The sequence below is a fragment of the Rhagoletis pomonella genome, unplaced genomic scaffold, assembly GCF_013731165.1.
Source record: "Rhagoletis pomonella isolate Grant_MI unplaced genomic scaffold, Rhpom_1.0 Rhpom_scaffold_00005, whole genome shotgun sequence".
In the NCBI taxonomy this organism is placed as follows: Eukaryota; Metazoa; Arthropoda; class Insecta; order Diptera; family Tephritidae; genus Rhagoletis; species Rhagoletis pomonella.
This window is the reverse complement of record NW_023458559.1, coordinates 43106530-43122792: the sequence shown is the minus strand read 5'-3', so window position 1 is coordinate 43122792 and position 16263 is coordinate 43106530. Positions and strand designations below refer to the sequence as shown.

At 33.9% G+C, this 16263-nt stretch overlaps 1 protein-coding gene across 1 annotated transcript; it reads right to left on the bottom strand.

Annotated features, from left to right (window-relative positions):
- Positions 1-2: 2 nt before the first annotated feature.
- Positions 3-16263, bottom strand: LOC118740115 (disco-interacting protein 2-like; the record flags this gene model as incomplete). Its single annotated transcript, XM_036471609.1, has 7 exons — positions 3-452; positions 1224-1884; positions 2041-2410; positions 10179-10283; positions 11205-11286; positions 11684-11844; positions 15696-16263. Coding segments are annotated over 7 exons (2397 nt in total), but the record flags the coding sequence as incomplete, so codon positions are not given.

The following is a 16263-nucleotide window of genomic DNA, read 5'->3' as shown; positions in this document are numbered from 1 at the left end:
TCAGCGATTTTCTTATGACACCTTAGCACCGAATTTTCTATATCGATCGGATGGTAATTCATGCCACGCAGTGTAATTACCTCATCCAAAGCACCTACTACATAGACAGCATCGTGCAATTCCTGATCATTGACATTGGCCAGCGAGCATGGATCACCGCTAACGCTGGGCGCCTGCGGTCCTGTTGACATAGATGAGAAATTCAAATGCAACTGACTCATTGAGTTAAGTGACTCATTGTCACTGTCACGACTAGCCACACTGGGTGTGGTTTCGTCCAAAATGGAAACCGCTTGCGAACATTCAGTGCGTCGTAAAAAGCCTAAATAGCCAGTGCGTGCATAGACTTCTGTTGTCGCCCCAGTTACTAGCTTGGCGTTAAAATGGTCATTATAGTCAGTTTCGTCGCCATAAATGGTGAAATAGCCATTAGCGTTGTGCGGTGATTGAACCTGCAATTGAAACCGAAAAAACGGGTAGTTTGTATACATTAAGGTGCCTCACTCTCCATATAAAAAACAAATCGGTACTGTTTTTCCATCGGAGTTAATTCATTTATTATATTTTAAGACTTCCGCAGAAATATTTCGAGAAAATATTAAAATTTACATCAGCTGGGCCGACTTGAAAATACGGCCAAATATTGATTTTTTCTTTTTTTAATATTTTTTCCAAAAAATGACCTCAGATGATAGAAGAGTTTAAGCTTAAAAGCTCTGCTTAAAATTTTTTTAAAAATTTATCATCGGAATCAAAATAATGTGATTTCTGGAGGTATTTACCAATCGGTCCCGTTCACGTAAATATTAATCAGCCTTATCATGAGTTTAATTTTCGCCTGAAATTCTTAACTTTTCGCTTCCGTGTATTCACAACGGGCGAATTTGTTTTCGTGCGAACCATTTCTTGCAAATCCATGCCTTACTTTGTTTCAATTACATATGCCAAATTTGAAAGAAGTCGTAGCAAAATATCTCGACCCAAGCGCCACCTAGCGAGACCATTATTCGTAGCCAAATTGGCCCATAAATAAGTTATATAAAATATTTTTTCGCGCTAGACCTTTCGCTGGAAATGACTATATATAATATAATAATTTAGCACAGGTCTTAAAATATGATACATAAATTTTATAATTCCGGTGGAGAAACTGCTATTTTCATTCATAAGAAATTTCCATATTCGATTTTCAGCCTGCAGCACACACACAAACAATTGCTTACCCATATTTCACCCAAATGCGAATCGCCACAGTGCCCTTTCGTCTCCGGATTGGCAATGATTACCTTTACACCTGGCAAAAGTTTCCCCGATTCTATCAGACACAGCGAATTCGGAGCACCGCGTTCCACAAGCGCCACACGATTATTTCGCAACGCGCGCAGATCCACATACACCTGTGCACTCTCCGCCGAGCTGGCACCTTGCACACAAATAGCCGGATTGACACGACAACCGAATGAGGTGGATACGCAACGCGTATTCAAGCCGAGCGCTTGGAAGAGCTTACAAAATTGTTGCGTGAGTTGAACGCGCGGACGCTCTTCGGCTACAACCACACATGTGCGTACACAGCGTAAATCAACGTTACGTTGCTTGAGCATCGGTATTGAATTACTAAGTGCCTTTGTGCATAGCTCGATGACGCCATACGAACAGAAGGTGTCACGCACCCGATAATGCGACAATGTTGATAACCATAAACTGGGATTCGTCTCGACTTCGTAAGGGGCAATGAGAATCGAATGATGACCGCTGTAGACACCAATTAAGGTCCACATGGCGAAACCGAGACCACAATACGGATCTAGACAGAGAGCAACGTGACGAGAAGGATATAATTCGCAAGCTAATTTTAAGCTTGCGCAGAGACTAGAAAGGGAGCTGCAGGAAAGGGAGAGATAAAATGGATTAGTTAAATAATACTTATGTAAAAAATTTATATAACCAGTATGCTTATCAAAGACGCTACAAAAAAAATTTCCACAATTTCCATATCCCTAAGTGGTACATTTGTCATTATTATTTTCAACTGCTTACCGATGCGTAATATTCACACCACTTAAGCGACCACAAGTGGATACACTAAAGTCCAAGTATGCAGTTGAGTCCAATGGTGCATTTGCAATAGCCATTAATTTGCGCTTAGGATTGTCATCAATATCCAATATGGGTGGCCAAGTTTTCGGATCGATGGAAGCAGCCGCTTCGCGTGATTTCAATAATTTTATTATCGGTTGTATAGAGAGCACAATAACACTTTTAGAGACATCAACAATCATGCGCACAGTTGGCAGAGTCGTAATGAGATTTTGTGGATGTGGTGGTCGTATGGTAATTGGTATAGCAGCCAAATAAAGACACCCATAAAACGCGCATAATAAATCCAAACCGGGTGGAAATATTAAAGCTGTGGAAGAGAGAGAGAGAGAGGAAATAATAGGAAGGTTTTATTCAGCGACTGTAAACAAAATTAAATTTTATGTATTGAAATCAAAGCCAATGAAAAAATTTCCATATCATGTTTTCGACGATATCATTAGAACCATCTTATAGTTTAAAATATAATAGCCTTATTTATAAAAAACAAAATACATTTAAAGAGCTTTATAAAGCGAGATTTTGATACCAGTTTTCGATTTATAAAGCGTTTAAAGTCGTCTTATCTTCACATTTTACAAGCAGACCCGGCGTACTTCGTCCCGCCCAAAATTAATTTTTTTTGTTTTTTATTGAAACATTTTGGTCCAACATTTTGAGCTGAGCATTCAATTCTGAAGAAAACCCATCATTGACCAATATTACACCATAGAATGCGTCAGAGCTGTAGACTTTTCAAAAAAAATCTAAGTTTACGTGTATTTTATATGAGAAATCTTTGCATGCCTTGGGCGAGTACTTAATGTTAATGTTAATGTTAAGGCTTCAAATTTTTTGTAGGTGATTTCCACAAAATTTCGAGGTAGGCGTGAAAAAAAAACAATAGTCGTAAAAAGAAGCACGCTAATGTACATACATAATTGTATTTTTCATCCGAAAGCATTTTATGTATAATAGATATATACATATCTTTAGTATAAAACGGGATTTAGTTTGTATTTAGACGGGATTTTACTAACTCAGTTACTGGCAATACTACCTCAAACACACACAACGCCCCCTTTTCAAATAGTCCCAATTTTATTCATGAGTATACGATTGCTTTCATACATATATCTCCATACCATGTTCGAGTACTCTATCTATCTACTTCCAGAGATATGCAATATGAAAAATGCAGTTTGTTTGGCCGGTGACACACGCCCTTTTCCAATAACCCCATTTTCTTCCGTGAGTATTGAATTGACTTCATATTTACCCACACTAAGTTCTAGTACTATGAATACTTTCAGAGATATGCAGTATACAAAATTCGGTTATATATGGGAGGTGCCACGTCCACTTTATTTATGGACATTTTTTTAGTCTATAACCATCTTTGGAAAGACTGCAGTTGGTGTTCGAAATTAAAAAAAAAAAAATCGATATAGCCGTTCTCGAGCTTTGTGAACAGGAAAAAACGGCGCTCCCTAGCTGATAGATTTTACGCAGAGATGTTTTTCTTCGTCTTACCAATACATATATACTATATGACCGAAATCCACGGTGGAGAGAATACAGAGGTGGCGCCGATGACGATACCGCTACTCGGCTCTCAGTGATTTTGACAGAATCAGCTGTTTTGGTGACGTCATAGTAGAGAAGACAGCAGTAGTGATGTGCTGCGTCAATACTTTTAAGTACCCAATACTCTCTTTACTCGGTACCGAAACATTTAGGTTTCGAATAAAAGCGCACATAGGCCAAAAATATGGAAAAAACGCCTAACAAAACCCGAATGTAAGAGCCAATAGAACTTTTTTACTGATTCAAATGAAAGATGTATATATGTCGGTTCGATGCCATAATACAGAGAAACCCTTACTTGTTTGAAGCATTTTTGTTCCAGCTGAATCGGACGATATCATTTTTGTAGGCCTGGGACAGATTCTGTAACCAGTTAACGACAATTTTCGAATCGGTATCGGTTTTGTCGACGTTTGATATCAAATATTTGTAAGTCAACAAGTGCGATATCGATCCGAAACTTGTCGCTAACTGGCTACAGAATCTCTCCCCTGAAAGGCTTCTTCATCGGTCAAAGTATTTTTCTTGAACCTTGGATCGACTAAGGTTAAAACTGATAAAATAATATTTTTCTGTGGCGATAAGTTCAAGTGTTTTAGCCGATATCATATAAATTAGTAATGAAAGTTTTTTCTAAACCTGAAATGCATATAATGGCGAGGGTTTAATGTAAATAATCGGTATCGGATACCGAAAAGGAAGTATAGGGTACCGAAATCTTTTTTAAGTATTGGGGACAATTCAGCACATCACTAGTCGCGCTCATTCTCGCCGCTCTCAGTTGTCAACTCTACGATGACGTCACGCTAAAATTACTCTCACGAATTCTGCTGCAATCGGCGCAATCTTGTATTCTATCATTCTTGACCGAAATCCATATATGTATGTAATACTCCTATATTGGCAGTAAGAGCTAGTACCGTCGGAAAACATTACAGTACAGGGGGCCAATTGGCGTTCAATGAAATGGTGAAGTGAAAATGTAAAATTGAATGTCAGTGAAAATTAAATTTTTTCACTTTAGCATTTCATTATATCATTTTAAGCGATTCTCGATCATTATTTGGTAAATTATTCTGAATTTAAGACAATATTCTTTATCACCAGAACATGGATTTGAGAAAAATTCCCAACTTTTCTTTTTCACAGCAACAAAACCGTTTGAAAATAAGTTTTCACAGTGAAAACTTTTTGACAAATCAATTTATTTTCGTTTGAAAGCAGAATTTATGTCAAGTGATGCAAAATGTTTTCACTTCACGTCTTCACAGAAATGTTGGCTGGCGACCAACTTTGTTGTGAACAATGCAAACGCCTTTTTATGGCGAATATTTTGATTTTTTCTTTTATTGATATTTTTAGCCCTTCAATTTTTTTTTTCGTGCAACCCAGCGTGAGCTGAACGCAAAAGTTGCCTGAAAAATCGCCTCGTGCGAAAGCCCTATAACACGTACATAAAAAAAACCTAAGTCAAAAGCATTGCAATTGCATTATCCGCGTTTCGCTATCCATCTTTATCCCATCACGACCAAGTCGCATACATATGAGCCGCTCACCGTCTGAGGCAAACGACCGTGTGCGGCCAGTGCAAACGAACAAAAAATATGTATCAGAAGGTTTGATTTTCGGAAATTAAAACTGCTTTCGATAGTCACTTTAGATGCAATCAGTATTTATGGGAATTTTTTGATATGAGTTGATACTTTCATCGATATACTTTGTTGATTTATCGATATACTTCTTGCGGGTTTTATCGTTATCGTTATCCTTATCAATCTACTTTTCAAAATACGTATCATTTATCGGTATACAGTGACGGTCAAAAGTTGATGAATGGTGTTTTCTTTTTAATATTTATAATGTTTTCCGAGCTAATTTTTTTTTATTTTTTATAGAAATATGGTTCATGCTTTAACTAAAACCATATGATTAAAGCTTTCAAACTTTATATAAAATTCAACAAATTTTCGTCAACATTTTTAGCTTCCCTGCAAGAACAGTGACTATCATTTGACAAATCATTTGAGTGGCAACCCTGCAAGAACATTGACTATCATTTGACAAATCATTTGAGTGGCAAGACTGATAGAGATTTCTGCCACTGGCTACCTACAAGTTTCTATCAAATTCTAAAGGGTAGAGTGAAAAATCTGATGTAAACATTTGTGTACATGTGATCTTCCGTCTTCCTCCAACTTATGGCCTTATTTAATGGTATCTTTTAAACCAACGCAAAATTTGCAAATGTGTTAGTAAGATAAATGAGAATGTGTTAGTTTCCATCACACAATTCTTGTAGGGTTTTTTATCCGAATTTTCATAAAATTTTTGGGCTTATGAAATTTGAGGAGAAGCTCGGCCAAACACCAACATATGTGTAAGCGCCAATCTATTATTATTATTAAGTGCAAGTTTTGAGCGACTAAAAAATCGCATTGAATTTTAATATTTTTTTTTTTTGCTGATGGCGTTTTACACTTTTTTCCATATACACATGAATTTCTTGTGGAACAAAATACGCAAAACCGTTTGCGAAAAGAATTTAAAAAAATGAACGGTAGTTTTTATAAATTGCACTTGTTATATGAAAAAATCGGAAAACCCGTCAGCAAAAAAAAAATATTAAAAAATCAATGCGATATTTTAGCCGCTCAATACTTGCACTTATTTTAATAAAATTTTATAAGCCTGTTAACTGCATACCTAAAAATTTTATAAAAATGTTGGTTAAAAAGCTCGAAATTCTGTATAAAGTTTGAAAGTGTGATTTATGTGGGTTTTGTTAAAGGATGAACTATATTTTTATGAAAAAATAGCAAAACAATTTTAGCCTGAAAAAGATTGTAAATATTACAAGTAAAACACTATTCATCCACTTTTGACCGCCACTGTATGTATTTGTAGTTTTTTATGTATATACATACGTGCATATATATATATGTAAACTTGCGGTGACGAACTATTTTTTTATGAATTAGATTTTCGTACATTAATAAAAAAATGTAATTCTTTTTTTTTAATATACATAGTTAACATATCATCACCCTTATGCCAGAAGCATGAATGTGCAAATTTATCAGTTTTGAGTTATTGGGTTGACTTGATTTTTTTTGATGTTTTTGCAAAACCGCCCATCGACCAATTGCTAAACCGCCTATCTTACGCACTCAAATTTTACAAGAGAGCGAAAAACGGGTTTTCTTTGGCGGCATTGCCTTGAAGGCGGTATCGTGTCTAGCTATTATTTTACAAATCTGTTGTTTTAATAACGATTTTTTACACATTCATGTTTGTGGCATACGGGCGACGATATGTACAACAAAAACAATATAAATAAAAATTTAGAAAAACTCATCTTACGCATATGTATGTATTAGGGATGTTAATTTTTTCGATTTTTGCGATCTCGGGATTTTCGGGACATCGTTTAGATATTCATTATTTTCCAACAAAAAAGGGAATCAATATAGTTTGAGAAGCTATCCTACCATATAATAAATAAATGGGTTTGAAATCTACTTTATTACTTAAGTTGAAAAATATTTCATTAGTAACAAAACAAAAGACAGTAATTAAATTTATACGCATTTAAGAATACTTTAGCGTGTACGTATCTGATAAAATAACTTAAGGCATGTCGAAAAAAGCTCGATGCAAAAAAACTTAAGTCAACAAATGTATTGCGTGGCTGACAGAAGTTCATAATACTAGTGGCAGAAATAAAAGAAACGCCTTATTTCAACCAGTTTAGTCTATATTTATTTTCTTTATTTAATATTTAATTTGTTTTTATAAAAATTTTTTAGAAAAATTTGAGGTACGCAGTTTTATAGCCCATTGAATTAAAGTAGGATAAAATGCAAGTTTCATACCGTTGATTTTTGGGAATTTTTTAAACGCTGCTGGGCATTTTCTTCCATATAAACAACTTGTCGAACATACTTTTTATGGAAGAAAATGCGTGAAGCCTACGGCAAACAAAAATTATAAAAAATCAACGTTACTCTTAGTCACTTGAAACTAGCACTTTAACCTCCTGTAATTTAATGGGCTATATTTACCTATAAAATTGCGTACCTAAAATTTTTCTAAAAATTTTGAGTAAAAAGATTGAAACAGTTTGAAACAAAAAAAGTCAAAACACACCAAGCAATCAATATACCCACGACGCTATGGGCCAAATATAGTAAAACTGCGTCTTTAGTTTTATAATTTTTTTTTTATTGGAACTTTATAATTTCAAAGATATGATCAATTCTAAAAAATTATTTTAAAAATTCAGTGCAATGTAGAATAATGCAGAATGGATACCAAATTAAAGAGAAAATTCTGCAGGATTTAAACAAATTAAATTTTTTTGGGTTCACAAGGATGAACAGGTATTGACATGTCCTTTTAATCAATTTTAGTTTTTTAAGCTAATAAAGTTATAATGACTATATTCGAAAACGTTGCCGAGTTTATATTAGTCCTTAACATATAATTTTTTCAAAATAAATATTTAAAAATTTCAAGGATATTCAAGGATACAATTTTTAAGGAGATCTTCAATACCTTATGCACCAAAAAAAATGTTATCTGCTCTTTCTCTACAGAATTTTTTCTTTAATTTGATACCTCTACTGTTTTCCTAAGTATATTGCACTAAATTTTTTAAACCATTTTCTGAGTTACTCATATTATTCAAGCAGAGAAAAGCTAAAAACGCAATTTTACTGCATATATTTGGCCCATGGCTTCGCGAATAAATTGATTTTTTTGTGTGTAAAATTGCCTGTCGCACGGTGTTATGTGTATGTATAATTAGCTAGACATATATAAAAAATATTAAATAAAAGAAAGAAATATAGCGAAAACAGGTCAACATAAGGCATTCTGTTATTGCCATCATTGCAAATTACAAATTGCGAAAATCCCGGGATTCTTGGCACATAATCCCGGCATTTTTAGGACTTTAAAAGCCCGGGATCCCGGGATTAACATCCCTAGTATGTATGTACATAAAAAACATATATGTAATACAGTAAGAGCTAGTACCGTCCGAAAACATTAAAGAAGAGATATATCAATAAACACGTACGAAAGAAAATGAACACATGCGTTTATAAATAAACATGTACACAACACATACACAAAAACGACACTTACGTACACAATACATTCACAAAAACGGTACTAGACTGTCTCGCTTTGTTACATATATGTGACACGTAAAGTTAAAAGGGTCAGAAAAAATCGGGTTTCACTTTTTCATCGACTCTTATTGTAAACGGGCCACTCTTTCCAATGCAATAAACCGTAGCTTTCTAGCTGCATTAGTTTTTTTCACAATTTCACTTCAAAGTTAGGTACTTTCAAAAAAAAAAGTACAAAAAAATTAAATCTGACAAACTATTCTGAAATTAATCAAATTCGCTTGAAACTCGTTACTCGGGGGTTTTCGAGCATCGGATTCGTAATCACTGACCTCGTTTTCGGTGTCAACGACATTTTTGAGTTTCACATGAATCCGAACAAATTTTAATTTTTTCCCGCCATATTGGATCCGCCATTTTGAATTTTTAAAAACGAACATCGGATTCGTAATCAGCGACACCAAAAACCCCCGGGTAATGAGTTTCAAGCGATTCCGATAAATTTTTAAAAAAGTCATCCGCCATATTGGATCCGCCATTTATGCAATTTCTGAATATGAATTGCAACTTTCTGAACTAAAACTGAAAAATGTGTAGAAAATAATTTGTGCTACCTCACGGTTTTACATTTTGTTGATATGCGGTTTTGTACTTTAAACGACGATACGTACATCAAAGAGGTCCAAAAAAAATTTTTCCGATAGGGTTTGGGGCACCTTCCAAAATTTTTCCTCTTGCTAGACCAAACCTTACGTTTCTAAGTATAAAACTAGAGGATGCTCATGATGCTCATATTAATCAAACAATTGGTTAAGCAACCTAAGAACATTTCCAATTTAAATTATCTAAAAAAAATGCACAAGCTTCAGTTGCCATATGGCAACAGTAGCCTTTTATAAAGATCGCCAATATTTTGGCCAGTTTCACAGCGATCCAGTAACGCATTTCAAGGTCATTGAGTACCCTGTATTGGTTATAGTAGAAAAAGGAAAGTTGGTATAGATATTACAAATATCAAAAGCAAAAAAATAAGGGGTGCCCCATTTTTTAGGATGACATTTTTTTCTCCATACAAAAGTTGGACCACTCTAATGTACATCTTAAAATTGTACATAAAAAATTAGCTTAATAGGTGCGCTGATTTTAAAAGCTGGCTTTAAATTTATCCCTAGTCTTTTAATGCTGAAAATCGCTTTATCTCTCTACAGCGATTGGATACATATGTCTTACAAATCAGAGCTTAATACTAAAAAGACTTCCTGAGCTTTGAAATCAGAAACTGATTTCAGTGCTCAAGTGTCAATTTTTTTCTGTACAAATTTTAACAATACAGTTAACTTTTAAAGCTCATTTCCAGAACCTTCATTTTCTACTTACCAACATGATCACCCGGTTCAATACGTCCTCGTTCCTGTAAAAGTGCTGCTATTTTCTCAGCTCGTTTGTGCAATTCTGAGCATGTCAAAGTCTTTGCGATAGCACCTTAAAAAGGAAGAGAATTTTTTGTTCAAATTAAAAAGTATGTATAAATTCAAACCAATTTAAATAAAAATACATGATTAAGGGCGGGCTGACAAATACTCCGCTGAAACCCTAATACCATGTTCTGACCGACATCGAAAACAAGTTTTCGTTGCCAAAACTGATTTGCGACCTAAAACTTGTGTTTTCGTCCATGTAAAATTTGTCAAACGAAAAACAGTTTTCGCTGAAAACTACTTGAAAACTCACGTTCCACTCATTCCAATCGGTGTCATCATAAGTTTTTTGGATTATTTATCGAAGTGGAAGTCATATTTTATCATCTTTAATATTTATTGTTAATTGGCTAGTCAAAATAAAATATGAGTGAAAGTAAAAGGTTGTAAATGAAAAGAAAATGAAGGAAAAGTATTTTGGTTTTGTTTTTGTGTAGCAAAACTGTGTATCAAAAGATGTAGGAAATGCCAACGAAAACACTAACAGCCGGTGTGAAAAGCCTCGTTTTCAAAGTGTTTTCGTTGTCGGTCAGAACATGGTATAACCGTAGTCTATTTAATGCCGTCTAGTCAGATTTTCGACTTATCGTAATGGCACAAGGCGTACGCCAGAAGTGACTTTAATGCAGAAAAAATAATTTTTTGGGAAAAGGACGATTTATTAGAGCTTAGTTAGGTACAGAAACGGCTGTGGCTATAAAAACTATTTGAGGTTATGTCGAAATCATGAACTGATTGAGTGAAACCGGCTACGGATTCGGTTTCACTGACGCTAAAAATCGCAATTACTATGAACTTATGTAGTAAGTATCTACTCTGCTGTGTTATAAAACCAAGTCACCTTGGCGCTAAGCTTTTTTAAAGCTAAGTGTTTCATATTCCTTTTAAAATTACTCAAAAATTGATATTTCTCATTAAATCTTACCTTTCGAATTCAATAGCGTAAAAATGATATGGTCCGGTGAGGTATTTGCACGCCAACGTAGCACACCAGTTATTAATTGATGCTGAAAAAATAAATAAATTTTGTATTTGTAAGGTATCGTTTTATTTTTATAAGGTATTATCATCAATAGGGGTCTTCACGCCGAGCTTGATACTTCGTTACTCGTTTCTCAGTAGTATGTTGTTTGTGTAAAATTATTTTACTGTCGGTAAACCGATTATCGCATTATCGTGATGGCAAGCTTGATAATTTTGTTTTTTTTTTTGGTAGTGGGTAAACTGCTATCAGCTGTTCGATATTTATTCAGTTTTAAATCCGCCCACTGCCGAAAATTATAACTCATATGAGTACGAGAAATGCGTCAAATTTTTTGTTACAATAATTTTTTTTGTGAAGACCCCTAATATTTTTTAGCTTGATTTAATAGTACTTGATTTGCTTTATTTTTAAAAACTTACCTTTCGTTCATTCTCCTCCGATAAGCCAATGTCCCGACCTTGTGCGATGGCTAAACGGTTGCCCTGCACTAAATTTCCAACCATCACTGAGGCTGGTCCAACAGACGTGTCTGTAATACCACATCCAGATGAGCTTATTTTTGCAGTTGCAGTTTGCACACCTTTTTTATTGTGATGTTAGTACATTTTTGTATGATTTTTTTTTTTTTTTTTTTATTTAAATTGCAACAATTTCATTCAATTCAACCAATTCATTACGAATACGTTAAATAAGTTGAGTGTGTCATTATATGATATTTATTATTTTTTATTTTATAAGATATGCAGGTATTGTAGGTGTTAATTATAATGGTAGCAATAGTAGTGGTAGTGGTGGTGGTAGTAGTAGTAGAAGTGTACTTGGTGGTTGTTTGTTTGTTATGTTTCAAGTGTGTACAATGTTGTTGATTATGGTTGCATCAAAGTAATGGTTTCGAAAAGAGGCAGCATAATGAAGAAAAGAAAAATAATTACAATTTTTATATAATAAAAGCATTTGAAGACAATTATTTATTCATTTTATTTTATTTTTTTTGATGTTGTTTAATATACAGAGTAGGGCTGTGCGATTAATTGATTATTCAAAATTTTAATTAATCATTAAGTAAATAACTCAATTATTCTTTTAATTGGAAATTATGATAACTCAAAAGTTCAGTTACTCGAGTAATCAAGATTTTGATTAACCAAAAACTATAATATTTGAGTAGATTGCTTTATGATTAATCAACATTATGAGTAAAATGAGTAATCAAATATTCAAAGTACTCTGTAAATATAAAGCAATAGAAGAGCATTGATTTTTTTCAAATAAAAATATTTTATTCATTACACATTGTAAAAAAGGAGTTAAACATTTTCCAAAGTATACTGTTTTAACGAGCAAAATTAATTTTTTGAGTAATTACATATATTTAAGGTAACTCGAGTAATCATCATTTTGATTAATCAAGTAATTGAACAACCCCAACTTGCTAGAGTAATCGAATAATCGCACAGTCCTAAAACAGAGTAATAAAATTAACGAAATGATTTCGAATATGACAATGAACCGATGAAAATCCACACATATTTTGTATGAAATACAATGAATTATTCCTTACTTAAATGAAGCAATCAAGTCATAAAATGAATGCGAAAAATATATTGGAAGAAATAAGTAGAAGTGTACATTACAAACATACATAATCGGAAGATTCGGAATTTTTATGAACTCCCTTTTGGGACTCCCTTAAACTCAAAACAGTGAAAAACTCGAAAGTTTAAATAAAAAATATATTTGACAGTTCAGATAGTCTCGAAAATTTGCACTTGTCCTTTTCCAATTTTAGGGAAATTGCCGAAACGACTCAACTGAGCAATTTCAAATTTACTAACGAATTAGGGGTATTCACTTACACTAAAAACGCTTAACAAAAAATCGAAAATCTCGTAAAAATTTGTATTAAAAAACTTTGAATTTCGAAGTTTTCAGTTTTCACTCAATTTACTGATATGAAACTTCAAAATTAATTTTATCCAATATCCCTTTTCTGTCGAAAGCAAAACTTTTTGTTTAAAATATTGGAAAAGAAAAACAAATATTGGAAATTTTATGAAACTGTTTTCAATGACTCAAATGAGAACTTTTAGATTTACTAAAGCATTAGGGGTATTCCCTTAAACTGAAAAAGTATTGGAAGATTCGAAAAAATCTGCAATACAAATTTTTGAATTTCCAAATTTTCCATTCTTTGAGTTCGAAAAAATGCATCCAATCACAAAATTTTCTGATATTAAACTTAAAATAAATTTTATCCAATATCTTCTTTTTTAATGTACCAATTCGTCTTTATAAAAATTTTATATTTTTTACATACATATGTTTTCAAATATGCAATGCATTGTGTTGTGAGGAAGGGTTAACTTGCATCAAAGATAGCATGTTCTATGTAAATGACGATGTTTAACAGCGAATTACTTGTGCCCAAAGCAAAAAATTTAGAAATGTGGCGTTAAGAAATACTTTACAAATTGACTCCTTTACGAACTTGTCGACATAAAAAAGATTACTACTCGCAAGACAATTGTATGAGCCCGGGGAAATGTTGCGTTTTTGTTAGGTAATTCTTTAAAGCATTAAAGCGCAGCTACCCACGGACATAAAAACGGTGCAAAATATGTTTTATGCTATACTTACGGTGATCATAAATATGGATTCAAAATGAAGGACAATTTTTCAAAAATACGCCTACATATATTTACGTAGTATAAAAATATCAAAAGAGTATTTATGATTCTAAGTTCTCATTATATTTTAAGCTTTAAAAATGAATCACGTTTTCTTCATTGATATTAATCTTTTTTTACATGAATATTTATAAAAGTATAGTAAAACATATCATAATTACAATAGCTTACACGAAAAGTGAAAATCTTTAAAAGATTATTTTATAGGCAAGTTTTGAGTCGTTCAAAACGAAAACAATACCCTTCTTTTTTTGTTTTTTTGGTACTTTTCGCAGTTATTTGTCAAAAATCGACGTCATGAATCGACGTAAACGACGAGTTACAAAGTGCCTTTTACAAAAATATATAATTTGAGCAGATTGCGCTCCATAGCATCTAGATTTCTAATCCGATTTTCATTATCTTTGGCTCAAAGTTTACTGTAATGATATATCGTCTTTATCGAATTTTTTAAATAATGAAAAAAATAATCAAATGAAACTGCGCATTTGATTGAAAATCTCACTTTTTTCGCCTGTAGCACTAATAATTTTCATTGAAGTCGCCACAAGTTATATATTTTAGTAAGAGGCACATCAATACACTTCGAGCTGTAAGTCGCTTACGGTAATTTGGAGATCTTTTCATGAGATATTGAAGAAAAGCTACGCAAAGTACCAAAAAACACTTTTTTGAAAAAATACATCCATTGTCCGATAATTTTAAAATAACGAATAAAATGCGGGACAAATGCAGGATACTTGGAAAAAATCAGTACATTTTTAGGTTTTTCAGGAGTGAAAAACTACGCAGGACCGACCTTTAAAAAACAGTACGGTCCTGCAAAAAACAGAACGGATGGTCACCGTAGCTATACTCAATCCTGCAAAAGGGCATGTGTCTACCTTGTTGTCCTTGTCTAGTTCATGTACTTTATAATATTGTCGTTTTAAATAACCATCTGATATTCAGGGCAACCATCTCCTCTGACAAAGCTTCAAAGGGCAAAGAATGTGCCTCTTTTGTCTTACAAGAGTGTGGCATTTTAAGAAACGAACACAAAATTTTCTCACCCTTTGCTTTTAATTTAGAATCGAACACGAAAAGAGAAAGGGCAGTCTAAAGGCGTAATCTTTTAGTCGAAACGAAATCACCATTAAACTTAAAAAAAAATCAGAAATATATTATATTTTTTGTTTAATAGCAAATGTTATAATTTTCAGGTCTAAGTAAATGGCCGCTGTGGTGTAGTGGAAATCAGTGCGCGTTTCCGCTCCGCAAGACCAGGTCAAAGTAACATCGCAAAAAGTTCTAAAAAAATTTTTTCTTAACAGCGGTCGCTCCTCGGCAATGGCAAACCTGCGAGTGTATTTCTGCCGTGAAAAATAGCTTCTCAAAAAAATATAATCGCTATTCGGGGTCGGTGTGACAACATCAAGTCGCATGCCACAAGTTGGAGGAGAAGCTCGGCCAAACACGAACATATGTGTAAGCGCCAATCTATTATTATTATTTGGTATTAAGTAAATAGAGTGAACAAAATTTATAACTTGCCAGTTCTGATAGGAATTATGTATACAATACTTCGGGCACATCGCAATTCGAGGTTTAGTTTTTAGTATATTTGGTACATTTTGTTTGCGTAAGTGTTTTGTAGGCAATATATTTTGTAAATATGTATGTATAATCACTTTCCTTTCCCCTCCTTCTCTTTTCGCCCTTTCACCAAAGCAAAGCAAAAAAAAAACCAAAAACAAACACTCACCTTGATGAATTTCCCGCGGCTTTGGCAGATTAGTTACGCACGTGTGTGGACACATTAACACATTGGCTGGATGCAGTGAACCCTCTAAGAAGCGGCGTCGCGCCTCACACAGATGTATGCCACCCAATGGTGTTTTCGGCAAATGATTCGGAGGCACAAGCGCCAAACAATAAATGCCCACCTGATGTATTGAATCAACGGCTTGCAACACACGTGACATCCATTGGAAACTCTCCTCTTCGGAGCAGTCCGGTCGCTGTTCGGCTATTACACAAACACGTTCATCACGTAATACTTTAATACTGAAAACGGCTATGCGCCCGCGATATATGAAACGCATCGGTTCCACAGCAAGCACTGTTGCAATTATATCGTCCGCATTATGTTTTCGCCCAGTTACAGTCATTAGACCATCGCGAGAACCGCAAACGAACACCAAACCGCCGGGACCCAAAAAACCTAATAGACCCGAACGCACATAATACTCATCACTGATTGGTTTGAATGTGGATTCATCTTTTGTAGTATCGGGATCCTCCAGTAATGGTTGCACCTTAAATGTCGCATT